Source organism: Sebastes umbrosus, chromosome 14 (genome assembly GCF_015220745.1).
Source record: "Sebastes umbrosus isolate fSebUmb1 chromosome 14, fSebUmb1.pri, whole genome shotgun sequence".
Classification (NCBI taxonomy): domain Eukaryota; kingdom Metazoa; phylum Chordata; class Actinopteri; order Perciformes; family Sebastidae; genus Sebastes; species Sebastes umbrosus.
Genome location: NC_051282.1, coordinates 23194045 through 23216136, shown reverse-complemented (window position 1 = coordinate 23216136; position 22092 = coordinate 23194045). Strand labels below are relative to the sequence as shown.

Below are 22092 nucleotides of genomic sequence, written 5' to 3'. Positions count from 1 at the left end.
ATGTATAATGTATTATTAATAATAATAATAATAATAATAATAATAATAATAATAATAATGTATTTGTGATAAACTCGTATGTTAAGATATGACTTTATTCACAAGCGAGCAGCTTATAAAATAATTAAAATTACCCCCCTTAAAAGGATGTACTCATTAATGCATGTGCTATTCTATTATTATTATTAATATTAGTATTATAATAATACTAATACTAATAACAATAATGTTAGTGGTAGTAGTAGTATATATCCTTTTATATATATCCTTATATTTAACTTCTGCACTATTCTTAGATTCTCACTTTTACTTCTTGATTTTCTATTTATACATACTTGTATGAGCATTGTTGGAGGGAGCCTGAGATCTTCAAGATTTTCATTGCCAACATCTGCTTCTCTATAACTGTTGTGCATATGACAATAAATAAAACAACTAGCCAGCTATAACTACATCATATTTTATCACATTTTTATTTATGATGCATAATGATAGTCACAAACATGACAGACAAGATGGTATTGTAACATTTCTGGCCAATACTTTCAAAATAAATCTAACTGAAGAAATAAGAAAAGTATAAACATAAACTATTAGAAACTAAAAATCAAAATTATTAATATTATCAGTATTATATCACATTTCCTTTGTCATCAGGCAACAACAACAGGGGGAGTTAACGGTTGATTCAGGCGCATCATAGGTATTCACTGCCCCCCAGTGGTCAAAAAGAGGAATTGCAATGCCTCATTCAGTCATGGCTTACCGCGTTTTTAGTAATATAACCCTAATAAGTCAATATTTTCAACTTATTATAGGTGTTATCATAGCAATTTTCTGATCTGGAGATCAGTTTAACTTGTTAAAGCGGCATCTTCCAGTATCATTAGAAGACACCATAGTACTTCTGGTGAATACTTTCAAAATAAATACATTTCTTTCCAAATCTAGTCTATGCTATAAAATATAAGTCCCCTCCAAAACCATTGGAACAGCGAGGCCAGTTTTTTTTAACAGACCTGCATGTTAATAAAAACCTGGAAATAGAAGCTGAAATGCTGATCTCTTGTCTCATATTCATCTTTTGATGTCAAACCCAAATGTTTTCAGTGTACAGTAAAAAAATAAAGGAATTGGCCTCGCTGTTCCAATGGTTTTGGGAGGGGACTCAGTAGTTTCACTGTGATAGAAAACAGATACAAAAGTTGATGCCAAAGGACTCTTTTTAATCAAAACCTTCCCGTGTGAATGAACACTTGAAATTCCTCTAATACAAACAGATGCATCTTTCTTGAAAAACAGTTCAACAGCATACACAGACTAAATGCCAAAGAAAGGCACTTCACTAACTTGAATACAAGACACAAAAAGAGCTATACATAGTTTCAATATGTACTGTGTGTGTGTGTGTGTGTGGCTGTGAATCATCAGAGCGCTTTAGAGTTAGCTTTGTAAATTAACAAAATGCAAACACACAAAACACTGTTGGCAAAGAATTAGAAAACAATAAAGCTTCAGGTTTGCAAGCACAAAAGCATGTTAGGAGCTCAGTGAGAGGAAACAAGACAATAACCAACATATCCTAGTTTTGAATTGTTTACTGACAGCAGGATTCATTACAGTCCTATTGCTTGATCCTATTGACTTACAACAACAACAGTCTTGATGATATATGTACAGTGACTGTCTCAGCTGAGCTGCTTGTGTTGATCTGTCTGACACTCTCTGTTGAGCTCTGACCAAATCATGAGGTCCTAATCAACCTGACAGGACAATTAGTCCACAAAATCCCCCCTACGATCTTGTGCTTGTCAGCCTCCGATATGCTCTGCTATCTGCCTACACAACAGACTCATCATGGAGCAGTTGGTTGCACATATTATTCTATTGATGTGTTTATTTTTTCTTTAGTTGTCCCACCTGCTCTTTCTACGCTTTGGTGGTTCAGGGACAGCAAAGCTATCATCTCCTCTGTCCCTTCCCTCTCCCCTGTCTCCCTCGTCCCTCTCACTCCTCCGATCATCCCTGCTCCTCCCTGTCTCCTCCGTCCTTCTCACTCCTCCGATCGTCCCTGTTCCTTCCCTCGCCACTCTCCCTGTCTCCTCCGTCCCTCTCACTCCTCCGATCGTCCCTGCTCCTTCCCTCCCCACTCTCCCTGTCTCCTCCGTCCCTCTCACTCCTCCGATCGTCCCTGCTCCTCCCCTCCCCACTCTCCCTGTCTCCTCCGTCCCTCTCACTCCTCCGATCGTCCCTGCTCCTCCCCTCCCCACTCTCCCTGTCTCCCCCGTCCCTCTCACTTCTCCGATCTTCTCTGTCCCTCCTGCTTCCATCTCCATTACGACTATCGCTGTGGCGGCTGCTGCTGCTGTAGCGGTCCCGGTCCCCATGGCGGTCCCGGTCTCTATCCCCGTGGCGATCCCTTTCCCCATAGCGATCCTCTCCGCCGTGTCGATCGCTCCTGTCGCTGTGGCGGTAACTGTCGTGGCGCCCGCGGTCCTCCCCGTGTCTTTCTTGTGGGATGTCTCTCTGTGGGGGAGGTGCAGGCGGAGGGAAGTTGTGCTGTGAACTGGTTTGAATGGTGGGCGGCACAGAGCTCAGGGTGCCAGCACTGGTGAAGCCAGACATGGACATGGACAAGGTGGCGCTCTGGGACCGTTCTGAACCGTTGGCGGACTCGGTCGGCACAGAGCTCAGGCTGCCGGCGCTGGTCCAGCATGACGAGCTGTTAGACTTAGTGCTGAGCTTCGGAGGGCCGCTGGACGCAGCCACAAAGTGGCTTTTATACTGAGCCTAGAAGAGAAGGAGACATTGAGAAGAAGAGCTCAGCTGCAAATCCTTAATTTGAAATCATGGATTTCACTGCTTCATGACAAAATTACCAAAATATTTTTGCAGGGTGGTGATAGTATGCTTATTTATATACACTGTACATTTGACTAACACATTTCTTGGCCAGGTGCTGAGACTTCTGCTTTTGAAAAGTCACTCGCTGCCAGTGCTGTTTGAACATTTTAAGAGCCTGTTCTATGAGTGACGGCAACAGATTTAGATGTCTTAAAGGAACAGTGTGTAGGATCTGGCGGTATCTAGCGTTGAACTAGCGTGTTGGAGAGCTACGGTGGCCAATGCAAAAACATGAATGGCCCTCTCTAGAGCCAGTTGTTGTAAGAGTAGAGTGCTTAGAGTGTGTGTGTGTGTGTGTGTGTGTGTATATATGGGAGAAGTGAGTGGTGAAGCAAAAGAGAAAGAGCTCCTACCTGGAAGGCTTGTTTCATCGCAGACATGCGATCTCCCATCGCCCCGCCGGCGGGTTTGGAGTATCCTTCAAAGCTGCTAGTGGAAGACAACAAGCTGCCGCCGCTGCGTTCCTGCAAAAACAACAGAGTTAGTCACATCTCTCTGAATTTTCTCCAAATATCGCCATAAATCTCCACAATCTAAAAGCAATATCTCATCCATCATAGAACATTTAATGCTGTCAGAGGGTCGAAGTTTGCCCTAATGATACCCACATGACAGTAAAAGCGAATTTAGTGTGTAGTAATTAGTAACTCACAGAACTTTCCGCCCCCAGGCCCGGTCTCTCTCTGTAACCAAGACCACCTCCGCCAATATTCATCTTCTTTCCTTTACCACCCTTGAATCTGGATTTCCTGAACCAGGGATTCTGGGGAAAAAATTTGAACACCAGAAAGTTAAAAACTAAAATCCAACACATTTACTCTACAGCTTTTTTTTTTTCTTCATTCTTTGACTTATCCATCTCACCTGCATGGCTATATCCATCAGCTCTTTGGTAACGGATTGATTAGCTCCCTCTAGATTTCTCACCAGGTCACCAGCGAATGTCGTGTCTTTGTTGGTGAGGAGAGTGTAAGCGACACCCTTCTCTCCAGCACGACCAGTTCGACCAATCCTGTGTGTGTGCGTGTCGATGTCTCGTGCCACGTCGTAGTTCACCACCGTGCGGATGGATGGGATGTCCAGACCACGAGCTGGGGAGGAATGCAGACGGAAAAGCAGGAAAATATTAAAATATGTTAAGGTTATGGGTGGTAGAAAAACTTCTCCCATCTCCATCACCACCTCCTCTTGTACTCACCAGCTACATCAGTGGCCACCAGAACAGGCAAATTCTTTTTCTTGAAGTCACTGATGACCTTGTTCCTCTCACTCTGGTCCATGTCTCCGTGCAGGAGGCCCAGGCTGTAACCCTCCTGGATCAGGTTAGTAGCCAGTTCCTCACAGTTTGCCTTCTTGGTGACAAAGATGAGGACCGAGCCGGAGGCTGTGAACTCGACCAGCCGCCGGGTCAGCCAGCCCCATTTTTCTGTCCCGTTGTGCAGCATCTCCACCAACTGGGTGACATCCTCATTGGCCTGGTCAGAGGAGTAAGGTCATTAAAACATGGGATCTGCATGTTAAAGCGTGCATTTTATTTTATTACATTTTAATGAAGGTGTAAATACAGTTCACCTAAAAACAAACAACTTTTGCTGCCACAATAGTTCTAAAATAAATAACCAGGACAGAATTATCTGTGCCTTTTAAACACTGACTAAAACTTTTTCAAGTCACACTTAAGTGTAAAACACAAGTTTTAAAATTTCCAATGATACTTTTACTCAGGAGTACTGTAACTGAATTTAATTTTAATTTTGTAGCCTTGAATTTGTGTTTTGGGACTTTGAGGCACACTGAAAAAGGAATAAATGATAAAATGTGTCTCCTTGTGTAGCTACAGCTCTAAAAAAGTAATTTGCAGATAACGTGTGACGCTGCATACCTCTCCGATGTCTCCCTGCACCACACGAATAGGATCTACCAAGATGTCTCTGGCCAGCCTTTCTATCTTCTTTCGGAAAGTAGCACTAAACAGAAGGGCTGTGAAGGAAATAATATTAAGAATAATTAAAAGAAATACGCTATGAAGCCTTTGTCAAACAATGTCTTGATACTTAAGGAACCCCACTTACTCTGTCTGTCTGGGCGGACATGGCTAGCAACAGATCTAACCTGATATTCTGAAATGGAAAAGAGAAATAAGCTGCAGTGCACAAAACAGGTTTAAAACATCTTTGTTAAAGCACTGATAACGCCAACCTACCAAAGCCCATATCAAACATGCGATCTGCCTCATCAAACACCAGGTATGACACTCTCTGCAGGGAGGTGGCCTTCTTCTTAACGTGGTCAATCAGACGACCCTGTGGAAACACACACAAACAGTAAATCTCTCTTTTGTTGCAGCAGTGTGAGTGTGAACTTTCTTCTTCTAGTTGGTCATCTCTTCTTACCGGAGTGCACACCACGATCTCTGCTCCGTCCTGCAGAGCTTTGGCCTGCTCCCACATGCTGCCTCCTCCATAAACCGCCACAGAACGCAAAGAGTAGGCTTTCCCAAAACGCTTACATTCTGCATGGATCTGACAAAGTGACACATATTAGTGAAGTAACTCCTTTTTTTTTGTTTTTTTGTTAATACTACAGTAAATATCCTCTATCCATTCACAAACAGTCCCTTCCCATTTCTCACCTGCTGACAAAGCTCTCTGGTGGGACACACAATGATGGCGATGGGCCCTTCTCCTGCCTCCAGCTCCTTTTGGTCCATGATGTGAACCAGCATGGGCCAGATAAAAGCTGCAGTTTTGCCACTGCCAGTTTTCGCAATACCAATCATGTCACGTCCAGACAGAGCTATGGGCACACCCTAAAACCCAGATTGAGAACAAAAACAACAATGATTCTTGTTGTTCATGAAATAGTAAAATATATATATATATATATATATATTAAACAATGTTGAGATAAACTTGCACTATACCTGGCACTGAATCGGTGTGGGCTGAGTGTACTCAGACTTGCGGATTTGGTGCATTAGCTGCTCATCAAAGGTGAAGTGGGCAAAGCTAGTACAAGGTTTTGGAGGGGCAGCACCAGATACCTGAGAAAGACAAGAAAAAGAAGCAGAAATCCAAACACATTCAGAACAATTATGATGATGACAACAACATGATGAAGGACCATGTATCCAAAGATTGTTTTTTACATAGCCACCACTGCAAGAAATACTGCTAAAAATTGGTTTGGGGCAAAAAACAAATATGACATGTGTATCATTTCAGCTATATAACATTTATATACTTGTGTACATGTATCCTGGACTTACCCTTAAGTTCAATTTGTGCCTTAACTCCAACACTTGAGTTCCATTCAGGCAGCTGAGCTCTTCATGCTCATTGTAGAAGTTTTTCTCAAATGGCGGGTAATCAATCTATTGGCAAAAAGACAAAAGAATCACAACAAAATCATTCATATGACACACGTTAAAGACATAAAATGTTGATACATAGTGCTCAATCAGTAGTGTCAACTGTACCTCAGAGTGGTCAATGGGAGGAAGCGGCAAGATGATTTTCTTGGTGGTAGGGGCGATTGGGTTCCCGTCACTGTCATAGTCAATGTTTTCATCCTCTTCCTCTAGGGTCAGCCCGGCTGTGGGATTCTCTGCCATGTAGCGGAAGTAGGCTTCCTGCAGAGAGCACAGCGTTTCATGTGAAAAACTGAGCCGGTGTGCTGCTTACCACAGCATCCAGGTACCAGTAACTGAAAAATACCCGAGGAGACATTCAGCTCAACAGAAGCACAAATTAACTATTCAATTATTTGGTGACTTGCTGGCATAAATCAAAAATTAAACATGCTTTTTCACACTTTCTAACCAACAAGAATATTATACAGAAGAAAAACAACTCCATCATAATAATCCTAAATGCAACCTGCATGGTCAGACAGAGGGGAAGGCAGGGGGCTTTATAACATTAGAGTGGGTAGATTTAGGGGATGTTCGGTCTCTGATCAACGATGTAGTGGATGAAGAACTTTGGAGGGCTCACTCACTTGTTCATCTTCCTCTTCAATGTCATCACGAATACCCCTGAAATGACAAGCGGAGAAAAAAAAAAACTTCCCTGCGGCTCGTTCATACACCCAAGACAGCCCACATCCCATTGTGACTAAGGTGTGTGCTTACCTGATGATATCTATTATCAAGCCAGCAAAAACATTGCTGGATGTGACATGCTTTGTGCCAGTAATCTATACAGTAATTTCTGCATAAAGCTAAATTGCTATTGGTAGTTTAGACAGTGAAAAGTGCAGGAGTTACATACAAATTAACAGTATTATTATCTCAAATTAGGGGGCTTATACTTTCGCTCACAAAATATTAATTCATGTGGGCGATCCTTTTTTTTTTCTCCTTGTGGTCAAATTTCAATTCAAGCACCTACATAAGGACATCAGAAGTGACTAAAAATCAAAGCACATTTGAGTCTTACTTGGCTGACTTTTTCTCTTTTTCCTTTTCCTCTAGTTTCCTCATGTCTTTAGCTGCTTGGTTCTGGAGAAGAAGAAAAAAACAAGATTTGCTAGAGAATACAGCAGATTAAGCATTTGGAAGCATATGTCAAGAACTGTAATTCTCTTCTCACCTCAACCTCTGCCATGAAGGCATCCAGTGGGTCATCTTCACTGTCTGACCCACCACCAGACTGCATCTGCTGCCTTGTGGGCGAGTTCTCAGCTGGGATGTACGGCAGATCCACATTGCTGCCGGACTCCTCTTCATCATCTTCAAAATACCTTGTTGACAAATGACAAAGATGTATATTTTAATTATTCAATACCACAAATCACATTATATACTGATAAGGGGTTGAATTGAACATTTGTATAAGGGTACATGTGTATGGGAGAGATGTCATACTCACGCATTTTCCTCATCAAAATTAGCTCTTTTTGTCCCTATTTTGTAGAACGACGGGAGCTGCTGGCCCTTCCCATATCCACTTGATCCTGGGGGTCCAAATGATGTGTGCGATTTCTGAGGAAGGCTAGGTTCCTCTTTTTTCCCTGCGAGGGAAAATCCTCCAAATCCAAACCCTCGCTTCACACCCGGACCACCTTTGTTCCAGTTCATGTTTGTGCTGTGAAAACAAACAAACAAGCCTTTTTAAGATCCCTCTGTTATTGCACCAAATCTTGTTTGGAAAATGTGGCATTGATTGGTCTGCCTTGGTTCTTTATTGAAGATAAACCCAATAGAATGTGACTCAGCGGTGAATCATGGAAACCTCTCTACAGCTAGTCTCCCACAGCTAGACGTATCTCAAAATAGCAGGTGTATTTTGGTGGACGATGACAGTTTCACTATAAACAAGAGCGATTATTAGTCATAAGGCCAAGTAGTAAATGAGTAGCACTGACTGACATTCACTTTGCTGTTTTGCTTTCATTTAGTTGCTTTTCAAAATCAGCAGAATAACCTGTTGCATACTTTTATTGATGGGGACTTCCTCTTGTACTTCCTCCATCGAAGCAACATGTAAGACCAGCAATAACTATTGCTGCAATTGTTTGTTATCACAATTATGTAGTCATATTATTTCTGTATATTAATCTTGTCTCTAGGTGGAGGCTTCAGATAAGCCCAGTGGGGTTTTTTGCTTCTTCCTGCACTTTATATTATTCATTTATTTTTTTGTTATGTTGTATAGTCTTAAATTGTGCAAAACAAATAAACAAATAAACTAAACAACATGATGTTTGCATAGCTAAACATCACTAACCTATGTAGCTGTGCAGGTTAAACATAAGCCGAATGTTGCAATATATAAGCTACCATCAAATCATCAATACATTTTCATTCATATCCAGGGTGGTACGCCAAAAAAGCAGAATAATACAAAAAAATTCTTGCTTGCCTTTTCTCTCTTCTGTCCATGTCTGTTACTAACACTCTGTGTCTGTCAGCGTTGGGTACCTGAGAAACTGAGTGTGGAGAGCCTGTGGGATTTGGAGTTATTTGGAGGTGAGGTCCAAGGCATACCAAGATACAACAAAATGAACAAAACAAACAAAACATTCCCAAACCACTGCTTACACATTAGACCCTGTATGAGCATAAACAGAAAACAACTTTCTGCTGTAGTTGAAGCTTTGCTCTAAGTGTCAGTCATCCTTTATCTGTCTTCAGCGTAACTGCCTCATTCTTTCTGTTTGCTACAATAATTTATAAGAGGACAGCACAAACAAAATCACTCTTTAATTAATGTCTCATGTGGGCTTGTCACATAAAAAGTCTGTGCCATTATATTTAATGCTTCTTGTGAATGTGTTTATCCTTCGTGTGAAAAGGTTGCATACTTGTTTTTGATGGTCTTGGTCTGGGGACCCCATGAAACCCCCTCAGGACCCCCGGGGGGTCCCCAGACCCCACTTTGAAAACCACTGCCCTAGATCACATATGGTCTTGATAAGAAATATAGAAGTGAACATAGTTTGTGAGTTGCAAATTCAATATGAAGCACTTTCCAGGCGTCTTTAAGCTTAAATATATCATGTTTGTGGTTGTTTATTATTGGTTTGTTAATCTTATCTTATCTTAAATGCCATATGTCTCCTCATTAATAATCTGTCTAACTTGTGGTACATTATTGAAGCTTTTGCATATTATAGAAAGGTTCTGGGGTGCTTTATTTCTTTGCAAGCTTTGCCTCATTTTCATTTTCTTGCTGGCAGATCATTGCTTAATGATGCATGTTTGTTCAAGTGTATCATTTCTGTTTTGGCTGTGCTGTATTCCCATTGACTTACATAATATCTGGGCAGATAGTTAGATTGTTTTTCATTTGTATTATTTGCTTTGGTAAGAAAAAGCAAATGACACTACGTAGCTGTGCAGGTTAAACATAAGCCGAATGTTGCAATATATAAGCTACTATCAAATCATAAGACATTTTACATTCATATCCATGTAGGTACCCAAAAAAACACAATAACACATAAATCAGGGACATTTGACGTAGACCGCGTTGACAGAAAGCTAACTAGCTATTTGCTAATAACACGACGGTACAAAAGCATTTAGGATTCAGCTGCTGGCTCAGGGCGGTTACATATATATCACAGTATCAAGTAACAACATAATATTGGCCATTATCTAGCTAACAATAACAAACATAACGTTTCGCGTTAGCTCAAGGCCGCAGAGTGAGGCCGATAATGGGGGTGTGCGCTGCTAAAGGTCGACACACCGTGAATATGTTGTAGTTAGACCACATTTCACAACCCCTGCTCAGTATACAAGAACATTATTCAGTGACTGAATGCATGAATAACTTTGTAACAGTGGCTAACATGTGCGTATTTACCTGTTTATCTGATGCCAGTAGAAAGCGCCAGTGTTTCCAGTAGAACCAAGTGGTGCCGTACGTCATCTGTGCGCGCGGAGTTTCTGACTTCGATAGTGCGCGACGACGACGCAGTGAACTAGTGATGGGAATTTAGGCTCTTTTTAGTGAGCCAGATCATTTGGCTTAGCTCACCAAGAAGAGCCGGCTCTTTCGGCTTCCCAAACGGCTCTTCGTTTTACCACTTCTGCCTTTTTATAATTCAGCCAAATTTAGCTTTAGCTGTTTTGACCTGTAATTAATATGTGTGCACATTTATCACTTAAATTATTAAATATAATTATACTAAACCTTATAATTTACAGAATACCATAATTTTGACTGTCACTCATCTTGTCTGCTATTCGTGCAATGCACCACACTGCAGCTCACCGCAGCGCAACGCAACGCAACGCAACGCAACGCAACGCAACCGCAATGCACCGCATCGCATCGCAACCCACCGCACCACACAACATCGCAAACCACAGCACACCAACCCACCATAACGCATCGCAACCCACTGTAGCGCAACGCACCGCAACCACACCGCAGCCGCAACGCACCATACCGCAACCCACCGCACCGCAACCCACCGCAACGCACAACAACGCAAACCACCGCACCTCAACCCACCGCACCGCATCGCAACCCATCTCACCTCACCGCAACGTATCGCAACCCACCACATCGCAAGCCAGCGCACCGCAACCCAGCGCACCGCAACCCGCCGCATCGCAACGCAGCGCACCGCAATCGTTCACTTAAAAGAGCCGGCTCTTTGAACCGGCTCGTTCGCGACCAACACATCACTAGCAGGAGAAGCTGCCAAAAACAGCCCGCTGGAGCTGCAGAGTAGAGGATGGCTAGCTGAATAAGTTATCCTAAAATCATATTTCCTTCAGCCAGGCATTGCTTGTTCTAAACAACCATAAAGGTAAGTTATTAATACATTAAAATAATGCCATTTCTTGTTGCTAAAATAAGGTAACGTTTAGATAACGGTGATTTATTATTGCTAGCTTGCTGGTCTCCATTAGCAAGAACTGAGCTCTGCTTTGACTAATCTGCTCCACATCAGTGAGTTGTTTCTGCTCGGTCTGTCCAGATTACTTCGTTTACTGTCGTTGGAAGTCAGCATCTATGTATTTGCATTATAACTACATATTTTAAACCGTGAATGTTGATTGGTTTCAGCCTCTGCACGAATAAAGATATCATCACTCAAAGCCAGCACTAAACTACTGAGAGATCATCTGTCTGCTGGACTTTACTTTGATATTACAAGGTTTAATAATCACTTTAATAAGTAATAAATGATATGCATAACATGCATTTGAGGGAATCAGGACACAACCTGAGGCACCACAGGCCAGAGAGCATCTCCACTCTCAGAGCAGGCTCTTCCCAGCTACAATAAAACTGTCTATTAATCTAGATTATTGTTATTCTTCCCAGCTACAATAAAACTGTCTATTAATCTAGATTATTATTATTCTTCCCAGCTACAATAAGACTGTTTATTAAATTAAGATTATTATTATTCTTCCCAGCTACAATAAGACTGTTTATTAATCTAGATTATTATTATTCTTCCCAGCTATAATAAAACTGTTTGTCAATCTAGATTATTCTTATTCTTATTCTTATTATTCCCAGCTACAATAAAACTGTTTATTAATCTAGATTATTATTATTATTATTATTCCCAGTTGAAATAAGACTGTTTATTAATCTACATTATTATTATTATTATTATTCCCAGCTACAATAAAACTGTTTATTAATCTAGATTATTATTATTATTATTATTCACAGCTACAATAAGACTGTTTATTAATCTAGATTATTATTATTATTCCCAGCTACAATAAAACTGTTTATTAATCTAGATTATTATTATTATTATTATTATTATTATTATTATTATTATTATTATTCCCAGCTACAATAAAACTGGTGGCAAAGGACATTAAAGAGGTACACAAATACCCCATACCTCACCTCCATACCATTATTGACACACAATACACCTGAACTGAATGGACTGAAATGGTGTGCAATATGCTGCCTTCCACTGTGTAATTGTCTGAAATATATTAATTATTTCTTTTTTTTAATATTTTTATGAGAGCTACAAGTTTTTTTAACATGGTCACGGAGCATATATATATACTGTATATTTGTATTCTGGGGGTATCGTTCCTATGCAGAGGGTAGTTTAGTTTATTTATTGACTACACTGAGGGCGTTTTATATTTTAATAATGTATTTATTTATTGTGTTGAGTTGAATGTGCTACTTATTTTGTAATGTAATTACCTTGTGCCTTTTCTACATTTTTTCTTTTCTTAAAGCTGACTCGGTGTAAACTGCTCACAATTCCAATGTACTTAGTTATAGGTGCAAATGGCAAATAAAACTCTTGAATCTTGAATCAAGACAAATTAAAATGTTTGCTTATGAGCCAAAACACCAAGTCATTTCACTGAGTATCACTTAAACTTTCAAATATTATTTATGTTCTACAGATGTGTGCTATTTTTCGCCATAGTATATTTATTCTATGATATCATCCTAAACCATAGTAATGATAATGACTGTCAGATGATTCAACTAAAAGGGCAATCCTCATCTGATTCAGTGGTACCATTTATTTCTTACAAATAGAGTACATTTAGTTAAAGAAGGAAGGAAAGAAGATATACCTTATTACTACCTCTCGCTCTGTTATTATCTGTTATATATTCACACACAGTCTCTCTGTTCAGCTTAAATCTAGACTGGCTAAACTGTGTTGCTCGAAAACTGTCGGTCAAACGCTTGTCAAGTTTTCAAGCTGTGTATACTAAAAGAATCTTCTCCCTCGAACATTTTATTCAAAATATATCTGCTTTTGCCAATAATCAGAAGATTTATAGTACCACAGGCTCGATTAAACAGACTGCAGGACTCTTTTGTTGTTGTTATATCACAAATTAGGTTCTACAGTAAGTAGGCCTCAGTGTGCCTCTGTAGACTAAGCATTGAATGTGGAAGTGAGTGATTATATTGATTACACTGCAGCTACTTATGTAATATATGCTTGTAGTATTTGTATTGTTTGGTTTAATGTTGTGTTTTATTATGTATGTATGTGAAACAGTGTACGCCTTGGGATGCATATACTGTAAATATTCTAACAATAAAGGGAAATCACATCAAATCAAATGCAAAAGATGAGCATGATAGATCAACCAAACTTCAGTTTTCTCACTTGTCTTCACTTGTCTTCACTTGTCTTCACAGGTATTCCCTGGACGGGTTTTCAGCATTTCATATGTAACACACTCAAGAGGATCCATGTCTTTTCTTGTAAGTATTTGCCAACTACCTCCTATTTTAATCTTTGACTAGGATTAAATCTACAGTACTTGCATATTTTTAATCGATATTTCCGTTGAAGCTTATTCCCTATAAGGGAAATCGCCTCTGACTATGATCACATCTATTCTTTCAGCTTTCATTGCCTACAGCAGACACTATTGTTATCATGACAAGACAATAACATACAGTTATCTTTATAAAGTTCTTACAGAGACCAGTTTTCCTATTCACGCAACACTGCTTACAGACAAGAAAGGAAATTGCTAGGCTTTTTTTTTTTAATTGAGCTTTCTATAACTTCCTCTTTCACACAAGATACAGAAAATGTTTACAGCTGCAAATTAGGAAGTCAGCATGAATCATCTGTATTCAACAGCTTTGAATGTGTTCATGTTTCTGTTGAATGTTTCCTTATTCTTGCTTGCCTTTTCTCTCTTCTCTCCATGTCTGTTACTAACCCTCTGTGTCTGTCAGCGTTGGGTATCTGAGAAACTGAGTGTGGAGAGCCTGCGGGATTTGGAGTTGTTTGGAGGTGAGGTCCAAGGCATACCAAGATACAACAAAATGGTTCAACATTCCCAAACCACTGCTTACACATTAGACCCTGTATGAGCACAAACAGAAAACAACTTTCTGCTGTAGTTGAAGCTTTGCTCTAAGTGTCAGTCATCCTTTATCTGTCTTCAGCGTTACTGCCTCATTCTTTCTGTTTGCTACAATAATTTATCAGAGGATGGCACAAACAAAATCACTCTTTAATTAATGTCTCATGTGGGCTTGTCACATAAAAAGTCTGTGCCATTTTATGTAATGCTTCTTGTGAATGTGTTTATCCTTCGTGTGAAAAGGTTGCATACTTGTTTTTGATGGTCTTGGTCTGGGGACCCCCCAAAAACCCCCTCAGGACCCTCGGGGGGTCCCCAGACCCCACTTTGAAAACTGCTGCCCTAGATCACATATGGTTTTGATAAGAAATATAGAAGTGAAAGGGTCATTTTCAGGACTGTAGTTTGTGAGTTGCAAATTCAATATGAAGCCGTAAGCTTAAAGATATCATGTTTGTGGTTGTTTATTATTAGTTTGTTAATCTTCTTATCTTATCTTAAATGCCATATTTCTCCTCATTAATAATCTGTCTCATTTGTGGTACATTAGTGAAGCTTTTGCGTATTATGGAAAGGTTCTGGGGTGCTTTATTTCTTTACAAGCTTTCCCTCATTTTCATTTTCTTGCTGGCAGATCATTGCTTAATGTTGCATGTTTGATCATTTCTGTTTTGGCTGTGCTGTATTCCCATTGACTTACATAATATCTGGGAAGAGCCTGCAGGGTTTAGCTAGATTGTTTTTCATTTGTATCATTTGCTTTGGTGAGAATAATTTTTTCAGTTAAATCATATTCCCACAAGTTCTCATGAAAACCGTCTGTATTGATAATGATGCGTCACTTTGCTGGTCACCTGAAAGACAAAGCTGCTGGTCCAGACTAATCCTGATAGTGAAACCAGCGACGGTCGTCTATCAAACTCTGCAGCCTGCTGCAAACTCCCTGCTGCCAGATGCTGCACTTCCCAGTTCAAGAGCTGCTCTAAACACAGAACCTTCTCTTGTTTTGTGTTTGTACATGTCTTTATGTCATTGATGTGGTTTTTCTACCCCAGAGCAAGCTCAGGGACTCTCTCACAGGAAAGTAAGTGTGGTACTCCTGTCATCATCATCCCCCATTTGCCCTTTGTGTGTATGTGCGTGCATGCAAGTGTATGTGCGCACACAGATTTATATGTAGAAGAATTCACAACCCCCCACTGAAGCTTTGCACATTTATGTATGCATGAGTGTGGAGTTCATGACACACGCTGTACATGCTCATAGCTCAGAAGGTCACCTCACTCACCAGTGCTTCTGTTGGGGAATAGAAAGAGAATAAATAATCTAAATAGTCCTGTCTGTGCTCTGTGCTCCAGGTAACTGCACTGTTTTGGATTTTGGTGTCTTTTTGTCACCTCACTAAGAGTCTAATTTTGTGTTTTGTGAGTGTTTTGACACGGCCTGTCCGTGCTGACGGCCTGTAGTTGAGTTGATGGTGAACTGATGGTGTCACACTTTTGTTGTCAGCCGCTGTGTGTCTTCGCGGGCTGTAGATGGATGGAGTTCCATGTGTTCAGCTTTAGCGATGCATGGCGACCCCTTCTGGATCTGATCACGATGGCAGTTTGTACAGCAACCCACGTGATTAGATCAACGTTTACAGATGTTCCCTTAGCTGGCGGCTGCCACGGCATGTTTGGCTTCGCCGTCTGTGTAAAGTTTATGTGTGGCAAAAGCCCTCGTTTGGCTTCACGTCCAGAGAACTACTTTTGGTTTTATCTTGTGAGGTGGTGTGCGTGTCTCCGAACTTGATTTTAAAGCCACTTCCGGCCACGTAGGACACAATTAAGCTTAAAGGAGCTGTACTATTCTAATTTTGAATGTGCGTCTTCATTCTGGTCACCATGGAAACGGTCCAAATATTCATACAGCTTGCCATCATTTGCCTCCACAGCTTGCTACTGCAATCTGTCCATTTCCATCATTTGAAAGGCGATAAATTGATGGAATTCAGGAGTCCTCACTGCCGAGAATATTAACATGTATCTACATGTGTTCGCGATGCACATGTCTAAAACATTTTCTACACTTTGTGATTCTGTTTTTGCTATTCTGTTTATGATATTGTTATAGAAGCAGTAGTTCATCTGCAATTATTGTTTCACAAATACTGATAAATCGTGTCTTTTGCCATAAAAACAACACACACAGTTTTATATTGAGTGCATCTCTGGTTTTGGAATATGTTGTAATTACTAGAGCTGCAGTAGACACTTGTATTCACTAAATATTTTTCCGCTGGTTTGAGTGCTAGTATACCGTATGTTACTAATGTCTTCCAATTTCTGTTTTTTTTTTTTCTTTGGCTTGTGCCAGGGGTCACGCTAACACACGTTGATAACACACCTGAGCCTGTCGTCTGGTGTCACACATAGACTACCATTCAAAAGTTTGGAATCAGCTGTTATAGTGTTGGCCCCAAAAGAAGAAGATTTGAATAATTGAAACTTCCATTTAGTCGATGTCCCCACAGTGTTGCATGACAGGGAAGAATACTGTTGTAAATTTGATTTTTAATTTGTTTTTCAGGCCAGAAAAACGTAAATGACCCTCGGATTATTATTGAACCACATCGGTCCAATTAGGCTCTAAATATCTTTTCTTTCGGTCCTCTGCAGCCTACTCAGTGGTTACATTGAAGAGGTTTAAACTGTGATTTCTCAGTCTATAGTATGTTCAGCTGATATTCCAATAGTGCTGCGAATCCCACTAGATTAACCTTCTATTTCTATTGTGAAGTTTGAAGAAGAGCTTTGCTAAAACACCATATTGACTGTTAATTCCAGCTTGTTTTAGGCTGCATTATTGTGCAGCTGACACTGAAACAGGAGCCTGTTTCTATTTAAATCTTCACACATTTTGATGCTCAGCTTCCAGTTTCTTTTACAAATGACTGGTAACTTCTTATTGAGCTGTTGCTCAGAGGGATCTTTGTCTCTTTCTGCCCTTTCTCAGTCTGGTTGAAACGTTGCATGACCTAAAAGCATCAAAGACCATTCAAACATACAGAGTAGTCCTCTCAGCCATGTGACTGGACCAAATCAACCTTTCATGGCAGGTGATTCCAAACTTTTGAACGGTAGTGTATGACCAACCCCGGTAGTCACTCACAAGCTCTTTAACACAATCCTGCACTGTAGCAGCAAGTGAAGTCAAGTGTCACCGGCCGTCTTCAGTCGCTCTGTTTCCTCCCCTTTATACCTCCAGGCCCATGAGGAGAGCCAGGAGAGTCTGACCTCCCTCCCACGTCGGGACACCATGGGCAGCTTCCTCCCCGACAGCAGCTCCTACGAGCTCCTCACCGTTATCGGTATGTAAAGGCAAACACACACCTGGGTGCGGCTGCGTGTAGTAGAGTTGCGAAAAATGACATTAGAATATTTTTTCTCTAAAAGAACGCATAGGTTTGATTATTTAAATATCTATTTTGGGGCATTATGTCAATGGCATGGCGTCCTAAGTGTTATCTATACGACACCTCCTCATTTCACTACAAAAACCTAAATAAGGAGGCAGCTGGCTGGAGGGAGATCACCTGAAAGTCATTTCTAGTAAATATCACAATGTTAAACATGTTTTATCTGTTTTAAAATGTGCAAATGCCGGAAGATAGCAAGTACTACTCACCCATCTTTTAAGTGGTTACGTCTGTGTCTGATGTTGAGGGCACAGCTGGTGGGTACGTGGTTCGTTTACATGACGATTGCTTGCTGTTAGGACACGGTGTCACTCTCCATCATTACGGTTGAATTATTCATCGTTCAGTTTGACCTAACGTTACATTTCATTTTCAATCAATGAAAGTGACTTTGTGTGACTCCCGTCATGTGCTGCATTCAGTGCGAGCGAGGAAGACTGCCGCTGTAGTGCTGTTTTCTTTTTTCACAATCTAATATTAATTTTCATAATCAAATCAAATTTAGAATATTAGTTGACAGCCTTTGCGTGTATTTATTTTTAGACACACAGTTACATTCAGTTTTTTAATAGCAGTAAGCCATTAGAAGGTGTATTGACCTTTTGTGACATATTTTTTTTTATCAAATGAATCCTCTGCATCATTATATAAAAAAATTAAGAACTCAATGTATTCTAAACATGTTGGATTTTTAGTCAATGTTCTCCAAATGGTAAAAATGTTATTCTTTCACTTTGCAATGTAGTTTTTGGACTATAGCTAAACAGCACTATTGCCAAACTATGCATTTGTTTGGTATCTTTATACCATAAATACTCAAAAACCAAAGACTGGAGGATACTCGTGTAACAATGACATGAATCGTTTCTTTAAAATGAGTCTGTGTTTCAGGCCGGGGCTTGGACGACTTGATGACAGTGAACCTGGCTCGATACAGACCCACTGGGGAGCACGTAGCCATCCGACGGATCGACTTGGAGCCGTGCACTAATGACATGGTTACCTACCTGCAGGTCTGCACTCGATCCCATCACTCTGCAGCGACTTAGCTCCCCCGTAGTCTTTTATCTCACTGCTGCAATGGGAGTACTTATGTAACCCTTGTGTCAGTGTTCTCATTAACTTTCCTGTCTCAGCCTCTTATGCGTAATTAGATTCAGAATCATCTTTTCCTCTCTGCCTGTCGCCTTGACATAATAAGATGTAATCTCCTTTTCTCTGCCTCCCAGGGCGAACTACATGTGTCAAAGTTGTTTCACCACCACAGTATTGTGCCCTACAAGAGCGTCTTTATAGCTGAGAATGAACTGTGGGTCATCACCCCCTTCATGGCTTATGGTAAGAAATACAATTTAACTGTCAATGTATTTTATAATACATAATAATAAATATGATTTGAGAAGTAGCCTGCACTAACAGAGGACAGCTTTCTCATCACGGTTGCCTGTGTTTGATGGCCTTTCAGGGTCGGCGAGAGATCTGATCTGCACACATTTCGCTGACGGTATGGCTGAGCTGACCATCGCATACATTTTGCTGGGCATGCTCAGAGCTCTTGAGTACATCCACCACATGGGATATGTGCACCGGTAAGATGCACTTCCACATTCGGTTTGAGTATTTGATTTTGATTCTTTTTTAATCAAAATGAAACTAAATATTTGGTAACCGTTCAATAAATATTAAATGCTTTTCCTGGAATTGTTTAACACAGTATGTACGCCATCACGGGAAACTAAAACACTCCACTGAAAGACAAACTAATGATTTGTATTAGGTTTAGTGGAGGGTGGAGGTCTGTTGCATAAGATCCTCCCAGGTGATACTGGAAAAGTGTCTCTGGTCAACTTTGACCTAAAACATTAAAAGCAACAAACAAATTCAAACAGTTATCAGGAATCTAAATAAAAAAGCATCACCATTGTAGTCTTACTTGGTCACTGACAGGACTAACTGGTTGGGGAAGGAGTCAGGAGTTATTATGCCACAATTGGAGACAAGCTAGTATCTCTGTCTTACACAATATGCTGCTCATTATTTCTTTTTTGTGCTATTTTCTGGACTTAAACTTACATTGGTTTTCAATAAATTGACAATATTGATAAACCGACAAGCCACTCTGCTTGTAAATATGTGTAATTCTGTGTCTTAACTGTCTTTGGTTTTGTGTAGGAGTGTGAAGGCCAGCCACGTGTTGATCTCAGCCGACGGACAGGTGTGCATGTCAGGTCTACGGAGCATCTTCAGTCTCATCCGTCACGGCCAGAGGGCCAAAGTTGTCCACGACTTCCCCCAGTACAGCGTCAAGGTGCTGCCCTGGCTCAGCCCTGAGGTGCTGCAGCAGGTACAGTACTGCATTCCTCCGCAATCAAGCGTGGAACATAATACTGTGATAATGCTATCTCTGCCTCTGGTCCACAAGTTTTTGGAAATGCTGTTCTGCAGCCGAAGTTCAAGCGCTCCATGCTGCATTTAGCAGCAGAGTTAAATAGGAAGTAGACGTAAAATGAAGTGAATGTCATATGTGAATGTTTTTTTTCTCAGAACCTGGAGGGCTACGACTCGCGGTCAGACATCTACAGCCTCGGCATCACAGCCTGTGAACTGGCCAATGGACACGTGCCCTTCAAAGACATGCCAGCTACACAGGTAAGAAGATCCCTAGCAACTCCCTACCTCTTAAGGTTAAGCTTAAGCTGTTTTCCTGAAATCAAAGGGTAGGTGAACTAACACTCTCCATATCCACTTCACTTCCACAGATGCTGCTGGAGAAGCTAAACGGGACGGTGCCGTGTCTACTGGACACCACCACTATCCCCCCAGAGGAGCTGTCAATGAAACCGTCTCGCTCTGGGGCTGACTCTGGCATCTGCGAGGGTCCAGGAGCCGGCAGTGTTCGCCACTCCAACGGAGAGCCCTCGTCCTCATCAGGAGGACACCCCTACAACCGGACGTTCTCCTCGCACTTCCACGCCTTTGTTGAGCTGTGTCTACAGCGAGACCCGGAAAAGAGGTTGACCTCTCTCTCTTCCTACATGCTTAAATATTGTATAGGATATGTTCAAGACACTAATTATTTTCCCTCTGTTTACATTTTCAGACCGTCGGCCACCACTCTCGTAGGCCATCCCTTCTTCAAACAGGTGTGTGTGGAAACTTTGTGGCGTTACAATACAGAGAGGCATTTGTTTTTAACATTTACTGTATGGTGACATTGAAAAAGTAAAGATTGTTCACCAAATGTTATTTTTTTTCGCCCTCTCAGATCAAACGCCGGCCCTCAGAGGCGCTGCCTGAGCTGTTGCGGCCCGTGTCGCCAATCACCAGCTTTGAGAGCTCCCAGCGGCAGGACTCTCACTCCGGACTGGCTAGTCTGGAGTCGGGTCTCAGCCACCTGGATGTGGACGACTGGGACTTCTGACGGTGGAGGACGAGGTGGGGAGACGCTCTGATGGAAAACTCTCTGAGCATACTGGACAAGATTTGTTTTTGTAACGGTCCCCTTGTAAATAATTTAAATCTAAAACTAAGCGGAGTTGCTGTTCTCAGACAGAGGTTAAAAGCCAGCAGCCATCTTGCCTCTTTTTGATCTCTGATGCGCTTTTGTTCTCTACATATGAAGATTCTTGCACTGCACTGATGGCCTCTCTTTCTCTCTCTCTCGATTTCACCCCCAAACGTTTACAGATTTCACTCACACATTACAACCCCCCCCTGGAGCCAAAACACAACAGGACTCCTCTCAGAGGAGGATCTATGGATGTAGATGTAACCTAAAGATTCTCATTAAATGGATCAGTGGGAAGCTGCTACTAAATATTCAGAGGGGACACTCTACCTCCCTGAACATGGCCGCTTGATGTGGCCCATCTGCTCAGTGAGACGACCATAAGGGTCCACACCGGTTCTCACAGCTCACTCAGCCCTCTGGACACCGGATGAGTCAACTAAATGAACAGCATGTACGTGCATTTCTTAGCTCTCTGCTTGTGTTACAGTGTAAACCACATCCCATGCTTTACACATCACTTTTGTTGCACAGGGTTAAGCATAGCATCTGTTTAGTTTTAACCTTCAGAGCATAGAAGTATGTATTTCCTTGAACTTACTCTGGGTGTGCTGTTACTTATGTCAGAACGTTACATTGGTGCTCGTTTTGTCTGCATGAACGTTTGAAAGTGAGGGCAAAGTGTTGCAAATGTCAAACTTGACTTTTAACAATAAACGTTGTTCACTTTAATGTTTTAATTCGATGTCACAAGATCACGCAAGAATCGCGGGATCACATATCACATGAAAATCCATCTCGTCTGGCTTCAAGTAATGCGTTTGTGTCCGGCAAGCCAGAGCACGGACCAATCAGCGTCCTGTCAGGAGGTACTGGCAGCTGCGCTTGGTTAACGTGTGTGAGACGACATGGAGAGGC

The 22092-nt window shown here is 41.2% G+C and overlaps 2 protein-coding genes across 7 annotated transcripts; one reads left to right on the top strand and one right to left on the bottom strand.

Moving 5' to 3' along the window:
• Window positions 1-1205: 1205 nt before the first annotated feature.
• On the bottom strand, window positions 1206-10340 carry ddx42 (DEAD (Asp-Glu-Ala-Asp) box helicase 42). 3 transcript variants are annotated; one of them, XM_037792054.1, is made up of 20 exons: window positions 10218-10340; window positions 8769-8850; window positions 7776-7991; window positions 7497-7647; window positions 7344-7405; window positions 6904-6940; window positions 6383-6535; window positions 6173-6277; window positions 5828-5947; window positions 5537-5713; window positions 5298-5426; window positions 5108-5207; window positions 4977-5024; window positions 4787-4884; window positions 4103-4379; window positions 3769-3995; window positions 3557-3667; window positions 3258-3368; window positions 2078-2790; window positions 1206-2031 (listed from the first exon to the last, which is right to left on the bottom strand). In XM_037792054.1, exons 2-20 carry the CDS (start codon window positions 8786-8788, stop codon window positions 1908-1910), a joined length of 2979 nt encoding a protein of 992 aa, XP_037647982.1. In that variant the 5' UTR covers window positions 8789-8850; window positions 10218-10340; the 3' UTR covers window positions 1206-1907. The 3 variants fall into 3 exon arrangements, with proteins under 3 accessions (XP_037647982.1, XP_037647984.1, XP_037647985.1); XM_037792056.1 differs by lacking the exon at window positions 8769-8850 and having other exon boundaries at window positions 10218-10317; XM_037792057.1 differs by lacking the exons at window positions 6904-6940; window positions 7776-7991; window positions 8769-8850; window positions 10218-10340 and having other exon boundaries at window positions 7497-7556.
• A 670-nt stretch (window positions 10341-11010) lies between these two features.
• On the top strand, window positions 11011-21906 carry strada (STE20 related adaptor alpha). 4 transcript variants are annotated; one of them, XM_037792839.1, is made up of 14 exons: window positions 11011-11172; window positions 13524-13589; window positions 14076-14133; window positions 15262-15290; window positions 17456-17558; window positions 18558-18679; window positions 18896-19004; window positions 19132-19255; window positions 19839-20010; window positions 20211-20315; window positions 20426-20679; window positions 20767-20809; window positions 20932-21101; window positions 21354-21906. In XM_037792839.1, the coding sequence occupies exons 2-13, from the start codon at window positions 13578-13580 to the stop codon at window positions 21085-21087; spliced, it is 1287 nt and encodes a 428-aa protein (XP_037648767.1). In that variant the 5' UTR covers window positions 11011-11172; window positions 13524-13577; the 3' UTR covers window positions 21088-21101; window positions 21354-21906. The 4 variants fall into 4 exon arrangements, with proteins under 4 accessions (XP_037648767.1, XP_037648766.1, XP_037648768.1 ...); XM_037792838.1 differs by having other exon boundaries at window positions 20932-21906; XM_037792841.1 differs by lacking the exon at window positions 15262-15290 and having other exon boundaries at window positions 11059-11172; window positions 20932-21906.
• The last annotated feature ends 186 nt before the right edge of the window (window positions 21907-22092 follow it).